The following is an 18,780-nucleotide window of genomic DNA, read 5'->3' as shown; positions in this document are numbered from 1 at the left end:
CTTTGATCACCATAGCGCCACTAGTGGTCGGAGGGCACAAGCTGTATGTGTTTCCTGCTCAGGACCTCCAACCTGTATTGCCGTTCTGTTGACTTGACAAGCCGGTGTGACATCTCACTCTTGCTCATGTCACGGGATTGCCTGGAAAAGCACGGGCATCTCATCCAGTAATCCGGCCATAAAGTATCTTCCAGAAGTTGTCTGGGTGTGTGCAGAAGGATCAAGCCATATCATGATTTCATTGGAAAGGACTATGTTTTTGGCAGTATGTTGTTCTGTACAGATATCAGCTTTCTCCTTTATACCTAAATTAATACCGGACCCTACTCTTGATTTTGTTTCTTGCAGAGAACTAGAATCTGTTAACACCTGTCTTCACAATGGCTGATGGAGCCAGCGAGGGTCGAGACTCAGAGGCGTCAACATCAGAAAAACACCCGGGTACGCAGCCATCCTGTCATTTCCACCAAAGTGGCCAGTCGTATATTTGTTATTCGTACTGTATCTGCCAGGTATTTCTCAACTTCCTGGACAAATTTAAATCTGTCGCAGCCTGTCTCTTCGATTCTCGCCTTCCATCCAGATTTAGGTCATTCAGAAACATGGAGATGTTTCATTTATTTCCCTCGTGGAAATAGCCTTTCTGAATATCTCGGGTCCTGGCATTGATTCCGGTGGTACCACTCCTCACTCCTTGCCATTCGGAAAACAATCAATTTATGCCTAATCTATGTAATTCGACCAACAAATTCGTGTCTGTATCATTACTTTATCCGCAACCCCTCGTGGTTTACGCTTGCCTGATAATCTGTAATGCGTGATTTTACTGAAAATCCTAATATTCTACATTCGCTGGTCTCTCCTTATATATTCTGCTAGTTGCATCCTCAAAAGTATTGCAAGGGGTTCAGCCAGTGTGATTTCTGTTTCACAAAGTGTTGTTGAATTCGTTAGGCCTTTTGAATTTTCTCCTGATACAGCTTCTACAATGGCCGAGAATTGTTCACATCACTGATGTCAGGCTAAGCAGAATATTGTTCCTAATCTTCGTTTTAACTTCCACTTTCACAGACCTGTGTAATGTTAACCACCTCAAACCATTCAGCTCAAGAAGTAGGTAAATGCAGGTGGGATTAATGAGAATTGAAATATACTGAAGTCGATCTAAGGTGCAACTGCACGCAATACTCCAAACAAGACCTCACGAACGACTCATACAGCTCCAATTTCTCTACTCAGTAGCTAGGTTAACAAAATTAAATGTTCCGGGACTCTCTTTAATACCCTGTCTCCACGTGACGCCACTATCAATTAATTAAATTCCTTGGAGTTGGATCTATATTTCTCAGTGCCATGTCTTTCGCTGTGTAAGTCCTTCCTTGATTTGTGCTTCAAAATGGTAACACCTGTGTGTGTCTATTTCTGATTGTGTTTGGTAACATGGTGCACCGACCTTAGGTTCTGGATGGAAAGGTGTTGAGCAATAAAGGTTGGATAATGTCTTTAGTTTCCTTCGCTTCGCTCCACAGGTCCGAGCTCAGTAATCACCGAGCTCCTGGCAAACTGGAACGATTTCACGCTTCTGCAGTTGATTGACTTCTACCGGGACAGGCTGGAGCAGGCGATGGAAGGAGTGGTGCACGGAATGAGCCTGGCGTTAACGTTCGAGAATCAGTTCAGTGAAGAGGAACATCGGGTAAGTGAGCGAGAGAATGGGTTTGAATGTTCACACATCATAGGTGTCCAAAATCTGACTCATCGGATATTAAAGCAGATAAATGAACAACTGGGAAATAAATACTGAATATACAAAAAGTTTGCATGCAAAAGTTTGGGCACCCTTGGTCAAAATTTCTGTTACCGTGAATAGTTAAGCGAGTAAAAGATGACCTGATTTCCAAAAGGCATAAAGTTAAAGATGACACATTTCTTTAATATTTTAAGCAAGTGTTTTTTTTTTTAAATTTCTATCTTTTACAGTTTTAAAATGACAAAAAAGTAAAAGGGCCCCAAGCAAAAGTTTGGGCACCCTGCATGGTCAGTACTCAGTAACACCCCTTTTGGCAAATATCACATAATGTAAACGCTTTCTGTTTGGGGGACTTTCGCCCATTCGTCCTTGCAAAAGACTTCTAGTTTTCTGAGATTCTTGGTCTGTCTTGCGTGCACTGCTCTTCTGAGGTCTATCGACAGATTTTCAATGACGTTTAGGTCGGGGGACTGAGAGGGCCATGACAAAACCTTTAGGTTGCGCCTCTTGAGGTAGTCCATTTTGTATTTTTGAGGTGTGTTTCGGATCATTATCCTGTTGTAGAAGACAGACGGTGTGATGTTTGCTTCCAGAATTTTGCTGGTATTTAATTGAACTCATTCTTCCCTCTACCAGTGATACGTTCCCCGTGCCATTGGCTGCAACACAAGCCCAAAGCATGATCGATCCACCCCCGTGCTTAACAGTTGGAGAGGTGTTCTTTTCATGAAATTCTGCACCCTTTTTTCTCCAAACATAACCTTTGCTCATCGCGGCCAAAAAGTTCTATTTTAACTTCATGTTTCCAAAATGCACCAGGCTTGTTTAGGTATAAACAACAGGAATTCTGCAGATGCTGCAAATTTAAGCAACACACATCAAAGTTGCTGGTGAACGCAGCAGGCCAGGCAGCATCTCTAGGAAGAGGTGCAGTCGACGTTTCAGGCCGAGACCCTTCATCAGGACTTGCTTAGATGTTCCTTTGTAAACTTCTGACGCTGAATTTTGTGGTGATGACGCAGAAAAGGTTTTCTTCTGATGACTCCTCCATGAAGGTCATTATTTGTGCAGGTGTCGCTGCACAGTAGAACAGTGCACCACCACTCCAGAGTCTGAAATATTTTCCTGAAGGTCTTTTCCAGTCAAACGGGGTTTTGATTTGTCTTTCTAGCAATCCTACGATCAGTTCTCTCGAAAGCTTTCTTCGTCTTCTTCCAGACCTCAACTTGACCTCCACCGTTCCTGTTAACTGCCATTTCTTAATTTCATTATGAACTGAGGAAATGGCTACCTGAAAACGCTTTGCTATCTTCTTATAGCCTTCTCCTGCTTTGTGGGCATTATTTGTTTTAATATTCAGAGTGCTGGGCAGCTGCTTTGAGGAACCCATGGCTGCTGATTGTTGGGAGAAGGTTTGAAGGTTCCTGGTATTTATAAAGCTCTGAAATTTGCATCACCTGGCCTTTCCTAACGATGATTGTGAACAAACCATAGCCCTAACAAGCTAATTAAGGTATGAGACGTTGGTAAAAGTTATCTGAGAGCTCAAATCTCTTGGGGTGCCCAAACTTTCACATGGTGCTCCTTTCCTTTTTTTCACCCTAAAATTGTACAAAACAAAAATAATACACTAATCTTGTTTAAAATGTTGCAAAGAATGTTTTATCTTTAACGTCATGTCTTTTGGAGATCAGTTCATTTTCTACTCACTTAACGATTCACAGTAACAGAAATTTTGACCAGGGGTGCCCAAATTTTGCATGCCCTGTACAATCACAAAATTATGAATCTGCACCAATGACAGAAAAGGGGTGAAAATATCCCCCGGGCTGGTGGGTGATTGCTCATTTTCACAGCGAGGGAAGCGGGTAACTGTTGTATAGGCTTAACATAATGGACATTAAATAGAAATATGATACGGTATTTCGGTTTAGGACGATTGCAGAGCGTGACCGTAGGATTTCAGTGAAAACCTGGGCATCATCTGTGGATGTCACAGGAGCTCGACAGTGTTCTCTTTTGGGTGGAGGTGCTTGTGTTATAATTTGTAACTGCAAACTGTGTCTTGCGTGGTACACTACCATGTTGTGATGTTGTGATGTAATCACTGAAGAAACGCCACCAGAAAAGAAAATGGAAATACAGTGGGTGCCAGTCGCCGTCATGTTGGATACTGGCAGACTGAGAAGATTAATCGCATCATCTTTTCTGTAACTTCTCTGAGACTGAACACGTGTTATAAAAAAAGCTTCTTGACTTCTTTGTTCATCTGCTTTATGATAAATCATATTTTATGATTTCTTATTGACACTGTCAAATCTGATGAGGAATTATTTATGGGTTGGAATCATTGTAACAAAGTGGTCACAGACCAGCCAGGATCTCATTGACTGGTGGGCCAGGTTCACGGTGAATGCCCCTCTCTGTTCTCTGCTCTGAATGTACAGCCCATCTCCAGAGAGGATCGGCATCTGGCCGTGTGATCCCGATAAAGGGTACATCGCTTACTTCGCATTCTCTGTGAATCTGGCAGTCCCCAATATGTTCATTTCTGCACCTCACAGAAAATCTCTGATCTCGCTGATAAGGGAGAGTTGGCGGATGGTTCTAAACTCCTCTTGAGCCTGGTGATTGAGAGAGGCTCCCGCGCCCGGAGGGTGATGTGGGAATCGTTTGTGAAAATGCGGAATGGCGTCCCAAAGTTGGACAAAATACTTAAAGAAATACAGGAATATGGTGAGATAATAGTAGAGATTAATGTCAATTCGGATTCAAACAATGCACACTTTATAATTCAACACATCTGATTTCACCAAACTGTTTAAAATTAAACAGGTTGTGCACCGTACGAGCGATCAGACCCCGCTCAAGGTTTACGGGAGATCCCCAGTGAGCTGAAAGGTTGGTGAAGAAAATGCTGCTTCCACCAACCGCTGACACTTGCGCAGAACGGTCATGTTGATGAGTCACGGTGGTTTGACCAGGTAAATGTTGTCACTGTGACACAGTACATACTAAGGCACATAGAAACATCGTCTCCTGGAGGAAGAGTTTTCAGAGGACATAATGAGGAACGAGGCTGAGAGTCAGGACTTGAGGAAAGGGGTGACTCCTCTCTGGTGTGTGGAACTACAGCTGCTTCCACCGGGGTCAGAGCATACGAAGGAGCAATCCGGTGGAGGGGAAATCTGGGAAACCTCTACACCCCAAAAGGTCGAAACCTCACCCTACCTGCTTCTCTCCCCCTTCCCCACTGCCGAACATCCCTCATCCTAATTCAATTCTCTAAACTCCATCAGTCCCCGCAGATAATCAGTTCTTCGAGTTGGACATCAATTGAAGTTCTAGTCACAGAATACCAGCAACAGCTTCCCTTTAAATAGAAAACCAGGTCATATTCCAACTAACCTGTCCAATCCCAAAAAAGCAACTGTAACCCAGTCTGTTTATATCTGCACTCTCTTAATGCAAACAATGGGAAGTCCATCAGGAGACAGTGGAGGTGAGGGGAGGGTGGGGGGGTGGGCAGTGGGGGTTGCAAAATCCACAGAACTGAAATTTATGTCTGCCTGTGGTGTGTGATGGAAACTGTGGACGGGTAAGAGCTGTCAATTAGGTCAGAGAAACCCAGTGTTGTGTTAATGCGGCGAGGAAGCTGAGAAGAACTGAAGAAATCGATAAAAAAAAATGTTGAGATAAATTACATGCTCCAGACTGATGAGAAGCTCACTTCATCCATAAGCACATTGTGTCTGTGAAAATGGAGCCCTGGGCAGTGCAAGTGCTCAGAGTCCGAAAAGCTTCATATTCACAGACAGTGTTGTATCATCCAACTGCACATCTAACAGAGGAGAGGGCGAAGGAAAGACAGATATTGCAACAGTTATTAATCTTACAGTAGCCAATGTTGTATCTCAGTATTCGAAAGTCTTCATCAGAAACATGAGGAATCCCTGCCAGTGTCCTGGTTCAGCGTCTCTCATTTCCAAGAACAAATTCCAAATATGTTATTGTTATTATAGGACCTGAGATAGGCTAATTAGGAACTTTAGAAAGACCTCTCAGTCTCTGTCACTTCCGTAATTACTGTTTCGGTCCATATTCTGCCACCAAAGCCCCTCAGTTTCCTTGCACCACTGACTTAGTATATCTCTACAAATTGCCTGCAAAATTATTCTTCAATGTTCTTCATGCTGCTTGCCAAGGGAACAGATACAGCTGTAGAATTCTCACACTGACTTAGAAATATAGATACATAGAAAACCTACAACACAATGCAGGCCCATCGGCCCTCAATTCTGCGCCTAACATTGAGTAATGTCAGTTACTTCAGAAATTATCTATGTTTACACATAGCCCTCTATTTTTCGAAGCTCTATGTACCTATCCAGGAGTCTCTTTAAAGACGCTATCGTACCCGTTCCCACCACCGGCAGACCATTCCAAACACTGACCACTCTCTGCGTAAAAAAACTTACCCCTGACATCTCCTTTTTACCTACTTCCAAGCACCTTAAAACTATGTCCTCTCATGCTAGCCATTTCAGCCCTGGGAAAAAGCCTCTGACTATCCACACGATCAGTGCCTCTCATTATTTTGTACACCTCTGTCAGGTCACTTCTCATCCTCCAGAGAGAAAAGGCCGAGTTCACTCAACCTCTTCTCAAAATGCATGCTCCCTAATCCAGGCAATATCCTTGTAAATCCCCTCTGCACCCTTTCTATATTTTCCATATTCTTCCTGTACTGAGGTGACCAGAACCGAGCACAGTATTCCAGGTGGGGTCTGACCAGAGTCCTATGTAGCCGTAACATTACATCTTGATTCTTAAACTCAGTCCCACGGTTGATGAAGGCCAATGCACCGTATACCTTCTTAATTACAGAGTCAACCTGCGCAGCAGCTTTGAGTGTACTGTGGACTCGGACCCCATGATCCCTCCGATCCTCCACACTGCCAAAAGGCTTACCATTGATATTATATTTTGCCATCATATTTGACCTACCAATATAAACCACCTCACGCTTAGCTGGGTTAAACTCCATCTGCCATCCCTCCGCCCAATTTTGCATCCTATTGATGTCCCGCTGTAACCTCTGACAGCCCTCCACACTATCCACAACTCTCCCAAGCTTTGTGTCATCAGCAAATATATTAATCCATTACTCCACTTCCTCATCCAGGTCAATGATAAAAATCACGAAGTGAAAGGGACCCCGAACAGATCCCTGAGTCATCGACCTCCATGCAGAATATGAACCACCTACAACCACACTTTGCCTTCTGTGAGCAAGCCAGTTCTACATCCACAAAGCAATGCCCCCTTGGATCGTATGAATTCGTACTTTCTCAATAAGCCTTGCATAGGGTACCATGTCAAATGCCTTGCTAAAATCCATTATACTGTACATCTACTGCTCTACCTTCATCAATGTGTTTAGTCACATCCTCAAAAAAAATCAATCAGGCTCGTAAGGCACGACATGCCTTTGATAAAACAATGCTCACTATTCCTAATCATATTATGCCTCTCCGAATGTTCATAAATCCTGCCTCTCAGTGTCTTTTCCATCGGTCTACCAACTCCTGAAGTAAGATTCACTGGTCTATAATTTCCGGTGCAATCTCTACTCCCTTTCTTGAATAAGGGAACAACATCTACAAACCTACAACCCACTGGAACCTCTCCTGTCCCGATTGATGATGCGTTGATAGTTGCCAGAGGCTCATCAATCTGCTCCGTTGCCTCCCGTAGTAACCTGGGGTGCATCTCGTCTGGTCCCGGAGACTTATCCAAAAGCTCCAGCACGTCCTCTTTCTTCATGTCTGTATGCTCGCCAAGATCCTTTTCCGTAGTGAATACTGAAGCAAAGTACTTACGAGGAACCTCTGCTATCTATTCCGGTTCCATACTCAGTTTTCCACTGTCACACTTGATTGGTCCTATTCTCTCTTATCATCTTGCTGTTCACATACTTGTAGAATGCCTTGGGTGGTTTCCTTAATCTTTCCCGCCAAGGCCTTCTCATGGCCCCTTCTGGCTCTCCTAATTTCATCCTTAAGCGCCTTCCTGCTAGCCTTATAATCTTCTAGGTCTCTAGCATTGCCTAGATTTTTGAACCTTTCGTAAGCTTTTCTTTTCTTCTTGACGAGATTTTCAACAGCTTTTGTACACCACGGTTCCTGTACCCTACGCACCTATGCAGAATGCCACGCAAATATCCCCTGAACGTTTGCCACATTTCTGCCATACATTTCCCTGAGAACATCTGTTCCCAATTTATGATTCCAAGTTCCTGCCCAATTACTTCATATTTCTCCTCACTCCTAACTTGTCTGTTCCTACCCCGCTCTAATGCTATGGTAAAGGAGACAGAATTGTGATAACTATCTCCAAAATGCTATTCCACTGAGAGATCTGACACTTGACCAGGTTCATTTCCCAATACCAGATCAAGTACAGCTTCTCTTCTTGTAGGCTTATCTACATATTATATCAGGAAACCTTCCTGAACACACCTAACAAACTCCACCTCATCTGAAGCCCTTGCTCTAGGATGATTGCAATCAATATTTTGGAAATTAAAACCTCCCGCCACGCCAACCCGGTTATTCTTGCATCTTTCCAGAATCTGTCTCCCCAGCTGCTGCTCGATGTCCATGTTACTATTGGGTGGTCGATAAAAAAACGCCCAGTAGAGTTATTGACCTCTTCCTGTTTATAACTTCCACCCACAGAGACTCAGTATGCAATCCCTCCATAACTTCCTCCTTTCCTGCAACCGTGACATTATCTCTGATCAGCAGTGCCACACCCACCCCTTTTGTCTTCCTCCCTGTTCTTTCTGAAACACCTAAATCCTGGCACTGTAGGTAACCACTTCTGAACATGCAATAGATACTCCCCTGGATCTTTGAAGAACAACTTCTCTACTAGTTTGCCATTCTCTAATGTAACTGTTTATACAATCCATGCTTTCCTACGTTCCCTGTCTCACTCGAATACGTTGAATGAATGGCTACTGAGAAAACATGCCTGCATCGTTTAGCGCCAGATCACCGCTGTTTTCCTCAGAACTCTCAACTCTCTAAGAAGATGATATAAACAGTATTTGCTGGCCCCAGATACATGGTGAAGACTAAAATGTGGTTTTCAAGATCCGTTACACAATAAACCCCTATGTAGAGTATACCTGTTATTTGGAAACCCCACACACCCCTGGCAGGATCCTAATGCGCTGTGAAACCTTGCACATCTCTGGCAGGGTACTGACACACCGCTAGACACCACACACCCCTGGCAGGATCCTAATGCGCTGTGAAACCCTGCACATCTCTGGCAGGGTACTGACACACCGCTAGACACCACACACCCCTGGCAGGGGCTGACACGCTGCGAGACTCCACAAGCCTGTTGCCGTCTACCTACACGCTGCGAGATGCCATACACTCCTGCAAGAGCCGTCACACAATGTGAAACCCTTTAACTACTTTACAAGGCTCCGGAACACTCTGAGGTCCCGCACACTCCTGTCAGGATCCTGACATACGGTGAGGTTTCACATTCTTCAGGTGTACTTTCACTGCAAGTAACTTTCCCACACCTCATCCAGACCAGGTCCTACATTGACATCGGCTATCCCTTATTTCCGGACGGGCTCGGGTTTCAGTGGGAGAGGTTTCGGGAACAATGAACACAACTCAAGTTCTGAGATGGTTATGAATAAAGAGAGGTCTGCAGCTTAGGTGATACACAGGGTGGGGATGTTAAATTGGGGAAGGCAGATTAAATGGTAGAAGTCAGGTGAGGAGCAACTGTTACAGGGCAAATCTCCGTCTGGTGAGAGTCGATATATATCAGCTGATCAGAATTTCGAACCGGCATGTTCCAAAGAGGATTAGAGCATAGTTTGTCACCGTCCCGTGACGGTGACGGGAAATGTTGTGAATTTAGTCTGCAAATGAAATATATGGTTTCTGAAGCTGAGGTGAGACAATGAGTAATGGAGAGGGAAGAAATGTCTCAAAGAGTCCAGTGGGGTATCGTCGTGGCTATCCCTCGAGGTCGAGGATGATGGTCTTCATTCTGAAGAAGTGGTCCACAGAGCGAAGACGCCTGTGCGTGAATTTGTTTAACGAATACTTGATGTTGCACTCCAAGAAGCACACAATACTTCACAAATCAACCAACTGATTCCAATGGCATGGAAACCACGACAATTGGAGCTGGCGGATTTGTTGCAGCCTTCATCCGCCTTCACAGCCGTTGAGTGGGGTATAGATCAGTTGCAGAGGCGGGTGGGCAAATAGCAGATGGAGTTTAATCCAGAAAAGTGTGAAGGTATGGGGGATGTTTAAAGTAGCTGGCAGACGCTAACATCATTGAGGTGCAGAGGGAGTTTGTTGTCAATGTCCGTAGCTCGCTAGGTGTGACAACACAGGTAAATGAAGAAGATGCGATCACATAGTTCACTTCATTGTACGGAGCACTAAGTCTATCGAAGCTTTAGGTTACAGATGTATAAAACTTTGGTTTGGCTGCACTTGGAGAATTGGTTCAATTCTGTCGGTCCATTACAGGAAGGATCTGGAGAACTCGGAGAGGGCGCAGGAGAGTTTTACCAGATGCTACCGGGATTGGAAATAATCCTGCTTTTCAAAATTTTAGTTCAATTTGAATAATACATCTGTAGCATCCACTCTCTCCCTTTCTCCAGAGCAGTGGTGTGCCTTGGGGATCGGTTGTGGGATCCCTACTGTTCGTGATTTTTATAAATGATCTGGATGAGGAAGTAGAGGGATGGTTTAATAAATCTGCTGATGACACGAAGCTTGAGAGTGTAGTGAATAGTGTGAAGGGCTGTCAGAGATTACAACGAGACATTGATGGGATGCAAAACTGGGCTGAGAAGTGGCAAATGGAGTTTAACCCAGATAAGTGTGAGATGGTTTATTTTGTTAGGGCAAATATGATGGCAGAATATAGAATTAATGGTAAGATTCTTGGAAGTGTGGAGGATCAGAGGGATCTTGGGGTCCGAGTTCATAGGACATTCAAAGCTGCAACGTAAGTTGACTCTGTGGTTAAGAAGGCATATGGTGCATTGGCCTTCATCAGTCGTGGGATTGAGTTTAAGAACCAAGATGTAATATTACAGCTATACAAGACAGTGGTAAGAGCCCACTTGGAGTACTGTACTCAATTCTGGTCGCCTCAGTACACGAAGGACGTGGAAACCATAGAAAAGGTGCAGAGGAGATTTACAAAGATGTTTCCTAGATTGGGTAGAATGCCTTACAGTATGAGTGTGCTCGGACTTGTTTCCTTGGAGCGACGGAGGATGAGAAGTGACCTGATAGAGGTGTACAAGATAATGAGAGGCATTGATCGAGTGGATAGTCAAAGGCTTTTCCCCCGGGCTGAAATGGCTAGCACGAGAGCACATAGTTTTAAGGCGCTTGGAAGTAGGTACAGAGGAGATGTCAGGGGTAAGTTTTCTTTCGCAGAGAGTGGTGAGTGCGTGGAATGGGCTGCCGGCGATGTTAGTGGAAGCGGAAACAGTAGGGTCTTCTGAGAAACTCCTGGATGGCTACATGGAGCTGAGAAAAGTAGAGGGCTATGGATAAAGCCTAGGTAATTCTAAGGTAGTGACATGTTCGGCACAGAATTGTTGGCTGAAGAGTCTGTATTGTTCTCTAGGTTTTCTATGTTTCTATGTTTTTATTCTCCCTGTCCTGCTGAGTATTTCCCGTGCATACTGTTTAGTGGACATGAGACTGCAGATCTGCAGGCCCGGACATTCTTCTGGATGATCTCGGTGAGTTGTCCAGCATCCGTGGTATAGTAGGGTGAATAAATTATTTATGTTTGATTAGAAACGCTGATTGTCTGAGTCAGCTTTGCGAGACCTTGACAGCTGACCCCCACCACCCCTACAACATTGCTGATCGACATGCAGTAGGTTTCTTTTGTTTTATTCTGTTACGTACCCCGTAACTGGGTTGCCAAACCAGCAGAAATGGACCACTTAGTTGGAGTCTGGTTTAACAGAAATTAATAAAGTTTTATTAAAGAAATAAGTAACACAGTACTCTAATCGTAAGGATGTAAATGAAACAGGTTAGCAATGATAATACACACGTGTACACAGAACTAGGGTAACAGGAATCAGCCAAGTTCTATCGCAGTCTAGGGGTAAAATGATCAGTCTCAAGTGACGCAGAGTTCAGTTCAGCTTAGTACAGTTTGCAGTAATCGCTGTTGTGCCGTTGGAGAGAGAGAGAGAATGCAAATTTTGATTCAAACAGATCTTTGATGTTCTTCGCAGTTAGCTTTCGGGCGAACCCTTTTATGTCTTCTGTGGTCACCGACTGTGATCCCTCCGTTCTGGATACGACCGTTCTTCCGCGGTGAACCCGGCACCCAGGCAAGGGCGGACACACACACCAGGTTCCCGCCGATCGTTCCTTTTCACCCTGTCAGTCTATGGTCGGTTCCCTCGAACCAGACCTCCAACTTTAACCAACTTGTGGGGGCACACCGCTCTTCCAGGGTCTCGTTATCTCGTGATCTCGTGGTGTGTGTCGTGCCTTAGCGAACCTGTTCTTTTTATCCCCCTGCTGGGGTATCGCCTGTCCATTAAACTTCAAACAGTTCAGGTTCAAAGCAATCGATCTGTCAATATCTGAAATGTCTTTCTTTCTCGTTAATCTCGCTCTTCTCTCTTATTAGCATTTTGAATGTTTCTCCATTGTTCCCCTTATCTCTCTCATCAGCATCAATCTTCTGATAACTTGGTTTTTCGTCACAATTCTGATTCACTGCAACCAAATTTACTTTAGTGTATAAACATATTCTGATAAATTAAATTGATACAAGAGCTTTGTGCTGCACTATTTGTTGTTTACTAAATTCTGAGTTGAGGCGTCTAACATTTTGACTCTTTCTCTGTTCCCATGGAAGATGTTCAACAGAAACACAAGGAGACTCTGCGGGCACAAACCGAAACACTGAGCGTGAACACGATCCTGATGACGGAGAAGGTGAATGTTTTCCAGCTGGTTGATCGATACGCTGAGATCACGGTCATTTCTACTATTCGTGATCGGAGACTGGTGGAACACGAGCTGCTGGCGAGAGGCAGAGACCACGAGGAGTGGAGAAAACAACATCTCCGCAGAGAGCTGGAAAAACTCCGGACTGATCAGTTGTTCCAGAGCAGCTTTTCCCAAAGTAAATGCAAATCTGGGAGTTCGGCAGCATTGGCTGGAGTCCCGGGGATAGGGAAAACAACAATGGTGCAAAAGATTGTTTATGACTGGGCCACGGGGAAAATATACCAACAATTCCAGTTTGTCTTCAGTTTCAAATTCAGGGATTTAAACTCCATTAACTGCAGAATAAACCTGAGGGAACTGATTTTGGATCAGTATCCTTACTTTGGGAATTTCCTGAGAGAGGTTTGGAAAAACCCAGAGGGATTGCTGTTTATATTCGATGGCTTGGATGAATTCAAACATAAAATTGATTTTGCTGACAGTCGGAGATACAGAACCTCAGCACAAGTGCCCAGATCCCGAGTGGTGGTGTGAAGTGTCGGATATTGAGTACAGTTTAATCCAGCACAAGCTGCTGCCAGGGTGTTCAGTACTGGTGACCACCCGCCCCACTGTGTTACATTTATTAGAAAAGGCAGAAATCAATGTCTGGGCTGAAATCCTGGAATTTGTCGATGAAGAACGGAAGGGATATCTCATGAGGCATTTTGAAGATAAGACGGTAGCAGAAGCTGTTTTCAAACATGTGGAGGAGAACGAGATCCTGTACACCATGAGCTACAATCCCTCCTACTGCTGGATCCTCGCTCTGGCACTGGGACCCTTCTTCGCAAAAAGAGACAGGGACCCCCAGCGAGTTCCCAAGACCATAACCCAACTCTATTCCTACTATATTTACAACATCCTGAAAAACCACGGCCGTGAGATTGAGAACCCCCGTGACGTGTTACTCAGGGTTGGTCAGATGGCCTTCAGAGGTGTGTTTGACAAGAAGATTGTATTTACAAATGGAGATTTAATCAACTACAATCTGAAGCCTTCCCAGTTCTTGTCTGGGTTCTTAATGGAGCTTTTGGAGAGAGAGGATTCTCCCCGATGTGTGGTGTACACATTCCCACACCTCACCATCCAGGAGTTTGTAGCGGCACTCGCACAGTTCCTGAATCCGCATCCCGGGGATATCCTGAAATTCCTCACTGAAGCCCACAACATAACAGATGGCCGATTTGAGGTGTTTCTCCGTTTTGTTGCTGGCCTCTCCTCTCCAATGACAGCTCGGGGCCTGGAGGAGTTTCTGGGACCATTTCCCCGTCAAACAACCTGCCGGGTGATTGACTGGGTGAGGGAGGAGGTTAAACGCCAGAGTGGAAACACGAGGAGTGAAGCTGGTAAAAGGAGCCTCCTGAACACACTGCACTACCTGTTTGAGTCTCAGAATTGTGGGCTGGCTCAGGCCGCACTGGAATCTGTGGAAACACTTTCATTCAGTAGAATGACACTGACCCCGATTGACTGTGCGGTCCTGTCTCATGTCATCGGACTCTGTGATACAATAAAACATATCGACCTAGTTGGCTGCCACATTCAGTGTGAAGGAATCCAGCGGCTGGTACCTGGGCTGCACAAATGCCAGGAGTTGGGGTAACTTCACTTATTTCTCAGTCTGATCTGTGAAAGTATTTCATTATTTTGTTTTAATGTAAAGGTAAAGCAGATTATGAGTTTTTGTGACAAATTAATAGACAATCGGTCAGTAAATCAAGAACGGGAGTGCCCTATGGTTTCGTGTATAGAGATGTTGGAGACTTCAGATGAGCGAACAATGGCCGTTGGTTTAATGGTAGTAAATCACATGAATGGCCGTGTTTCTCGCTGCATGTGACACGTCAATTGACAATGTTCCTTCTCACTGTTACTGACATCGACACCGACACTGACTGCAGCAGGTATGACGGATCTGCGCACCCTCTTCCCGATGAAGTAGAAGAGAGGATCAGAGGAATGTCCCAGTGAGAGGGAGAGAAATACCCGAGATTATCCTTCCCAACCCCTCTCCCCGCGTGTGACTATCACGATCACTCCAACAGTGTGACTTTGTTCACTGCCAGATACCCAACACTCATGTGGGCATCACCTCTTCCAATTGTGGGGTTCAATTCTGACCAACCCTCCCCGTGCGATCTACGTCTGCATCACATCCTGTTGTGGAATCTTGCTTCCCCATCTGCCTTCCTCCTATGGGATCTCTCTTCTTCATCCCCCTTTCCTCCTATGGGATCTCTCTTCCCCATTCCCTTTCCTCCTATGGGATCTGTCTTTGCCATATCCTCTTTGTCTTGTGGGATGGCTCTTTACCTATCTTCCTTCATTGTGGGATCTCGCTTCCCTATCCCACTTCCTCCTCTGGGATCTATCCTCTGCATACATTTTTCCTCCTGTGGGATCTCTCTTCTCCATTCTCCTTCCTCCTGTGGTAATTATCCACTCCATCCCCCTTCCTCCTGTGGCATCTGTCTTCCACATCCCCCTTCCTCCTGTGGGATTTCTTTTCTCCATTTCCCGTCCTCCCATGGAATCCCTCTTCTCCACCCCCCTCGTCCTGTGGGGATATTTCTTTCCCATCTCCCTTCCTTCTGTGGCATCTTTCTTCTCTATTCCCCTTCCTTCCCGTGGTATCTCTATTCCCCATCTCCCTTCCTCCTGTGGGATTACTCTGCCTATCCCTTTTGCCCTGGCGGGCTTTTCTTCCACCATCTCCCATGGACACGTTCTCATCCACAACTCTTCCTCCCTGTGGGACTTTTTCCAGCCCTTCAACGCTGCAGCTTTCTACCATCTCGTCAGGATTTTTTTCCAAACGTCGGGGACTGAGACAGAATATAGAAAGTTTACAGAGTCACACCGACAGGCTAAATTACTAACATTCGGAGCTGGGCAGTGAGGGACATTGACAGTCATGTGAATTGGTCAGTGATTTACTGAAGGGTTTAATGTTTCCTGAAATACCGGGTGAGAGGAATTCCCTCAGAACCACTGTCTGAATCAATTTGTTCATCAATTTGTCTGTTTGTGTTTAGGCTTGGGATGAATAAACTGGGAGATTCAGGAGTGAAACTGCTGTCTGCAGCTCTGAGGAATCGAGAGTGTAAAATACAGACACTATGGTAAGTGTCAGAAAGGGATATTGCGGTTATAGTCACTGGGTATCTGACACTGAACATTAAGGTGATCAGTAATTGTATTACTGATAAACACTGGGAATTTCTACCGTCTCCTGTCTCTCTGTGGCCTTTACCCACACTCTCCCTTTCATCCACAGGCTGAGCAATGTCGGTCTCACAGATTCTGGTGCCAAGCATCTTGCCTCCGCTCTCAGCACAAACCCTTCACTGACGAAGCTGAACCTGAATGAAAATGAACTAGGAGATTCAGGGGTGAAACTGGTGTCTGAGGCTCTGACGAACTCGGAGTGTAAAATGCAGAAACTGTGGTAAGTGTAAGACTGTGGGAGATTGTCTTTACAGTCACTGGGTGTCTGACGCTGAACATTAATGTGATCAGTAATTGTCTAATTGGTCAACATTCGAGATTCATAGCGTCCACTGTCTCTCGGTGTCCTTCACCCTCACTCCCTCATCTCCAGGTTGTACAAGGTCGGTCTCACTGATGCTGGTGTCGATGATCTCGTCTCCGCTCTCAGTGCAACCCAATCACTGGCAGAGCTGGATCTGGGATCAAACTCGCTCACAGACCAATCTGTCCCCGCTCTTCGCCGCCTCATACTGGCCCTCCCGAATCTGGAGCGGATCTGGTGAGTGATTGTGTTCATATTCAATGTCATAAAATATCAGCGGATCCGCCGGGTTTCCGCTTGTGTTTGTCTGTGAATGTTGTTGAAACATTAACCCTAGTCCTCTGTTGCTGACACTGTTGTGTAATTTGTTATTTCCTCTTCACTCTTCCATCTGTTTCAGGCTGTGGGACAATCGGATCAGTTGGACCGGGGAAGAGGAACTGAAGTCTCTGCAGGAACTCAGATCCGGACTGAGTCTGATACTGTGAACATCTGAATGTGTGCACATCCCCACCCACAGTTTGACAGACTCTCCGCCCACCCCCTCCCCCGCGCCTTTAATGGACTGTGACAGATTTAATTCCCAAAGTTTCTGACGGACCCCGTCTCCAGCAGCGCGCACTGTGACGTCAGAGTCAGTTCCAGAGACGTAATTCCACCTCCGGATCAGCGGAACTGCCTCCGATGTATGTTCAGTCCGGAGAGCGCCCCCAAGTGATGCCCTGGGTAATTACACAGACAGTAAGAGCCCGGAGGCAGTGCTCATGGGTCACCAGTCCCGGGATGGGGTAATCCGGGGAGTGAATCCTTTTGCCCACTTTGCTGAGGACGGTACATTCCGCAGTGTGGCCGAAATAATAATGTTAAATTGACAAATACCCACAACCTCAAATTGAAAAACAAACTGTACCTCACATGTCCTTTAGAATTATCCCCATCTGATCTTAAATTCATGGCCCCTTCTACTGGAAATTTCAACCCTGAAGAAAAGATACTGTCTGTCTTGTATATCTGTGCCGCTCATAAACTTAGAAACATCAATCAGATCTACTCTCAGCCTCCTCCGCTCTAGTAAATAAAAACAGTCGCTGTTCGTCTAAACTCCAGTCGTCGCGCATGCTCTCTAATCCAGGTAGCACCCTGGTTAATATTTTCAGCAGCCTCTACAAAGACTCGACATCCTTCCTCTAGTGGGGCCACCAGAGTAAATGCATTACTCTGGGTGCGACCACACTTTGTTAAGCTCTCCACCTTTCTTGTAATACCACGAGCATTTATCTTATTCAGCAGCCTTATGTGCAGCACCTTATCAAATGCCTTCTGAAAATCCAAATAAACAATATCCATTAACTCTCCTTTGTCTGTATTTGCTGTTATTTCCTCAAAAATTGCATCAGGAAAGAGAGATTTCCCTCTCACCACAATCTCCTGTCTTATCACCATATCCTTTCATGCTCTGACTAATCAAGATTCTGTCAACCTCTGCCTTAAATATAACAGATCACCTGTCCTCCTTAGACATCTGTGGCAAAGAATTTCACATATTCTCCACGTTCTGAGTAAACATATTCCTCCTCATCGTTCTAAGTTGACCTCCTTCAGCCCCCTCTATTAGGAGGCTGTGTTTTCTGGTCTCAGACCTCTTCCATCCACCTCCATATCATGAGAAACATCCTCTCTACATCCACTCTATCAAAGCCGTTCAACATTCGATAGGTTTCATTGAAGATCCCAATCATCCTTTTAAATTCCAGTGATTAGCTTCCCAAAGCACCAAAACCTCCTCCTATGACAAGCCTTTCCATTCCGGAATCATTTTTGGGAATCAGTAAATGAAACAGTGTAACTTGGCAAACACCATGCCTGCTCCCTCAAACTCTCAGGGAGACTCTCTCTGTCTGGTTAGAATCACTGAGCACAGCAGTAAGAGTGTAAATAAGTGGAGAGGACTTTGGAGGTCAATCTTGAGTGGGAGATATTAGTGGCCAGTGTTGGAGTATTTAAGTTAAGGATAACAGAATGACATGGTGGAATAGTGGTTAGCATAAGCTTTAAGATTGTGTTTCAATTCCGGCCACTGTCCGAAAGGAGCCTGCACGCTTTCGCTGTGGGAGCTTCCTCTGGCTGCCCCGGTTTCCTCCCACATTCCAAAGATGCACAGGTAGGGTTACTGAGTTGTGGATATGCTGTGTTGGCACCGAATGCATGGCAACACTTGCGAACTGCCACGGCACCTCTCCAACGCAAACAACGTGTTTCCCTATATGTGTCAATGCACATGTGACAAATACGGCTGCTATAGTCATTGTTATCTCTGTGGGGGCTAAGGGCACAGGAAATGCATACACTCGCCCGAGTCCCAACTCCCTCTGTCACCTCAGTCTTGTCTGTCACTA

The 18,780-nt window shown here is 45.2% G+C and overlaps 1 protein-coding gene across 1 annotated transcript; it reads left to right on the top strand.

The window, feature by feature from the left end:
• The first annotated feature begins 813 nt into the window (after positions 1-813).
• LOC140207406 (NACHT, LRR and PYD domains-containing protein 3-like) lies at positions 814-16,889 on the top strand. Its single transcript, XM_072275934.1, is given in 10 exon segments — positions 814-817; positions 1,530-1,696; positions 4,315-4,486; positions 4,586-4,651; positions 12,686-13,295; positions 13,297-14,451; positions 15,888-15,974; positions 16,130-16,300; positions 16,454-16,621; positions 16,785-16,889. Coding segments are annotated over 10 exon segments (2,688 nt in total). The 3' UTR covers positions 16,873-16,889.
• The last annotated feature ends 1,891 nt before the right edge of the window (positions 16,890-18,780 follow it).

The sequence above is a fragment of the Mobula birostris genome, chromosome 13, assembly GCF_030028105.1.
Source record: "Mobula birostris isolate sMobBir1 chromosome 13, sMobBir1.hap1, whole genome shotgun sequence".
In the NCBI taxonomy this organism is placed as follows: Eukaryota; Metazoa; Chordata; class Chondrichthyes; order Myliobatiformes; family Myliobatidae; genus Mobula; species Mobula birostris.
Note: the sequence above shows the minus strand (reverse complement) of the source record. Positions and strands in the feature narration are given on the sequence as shown.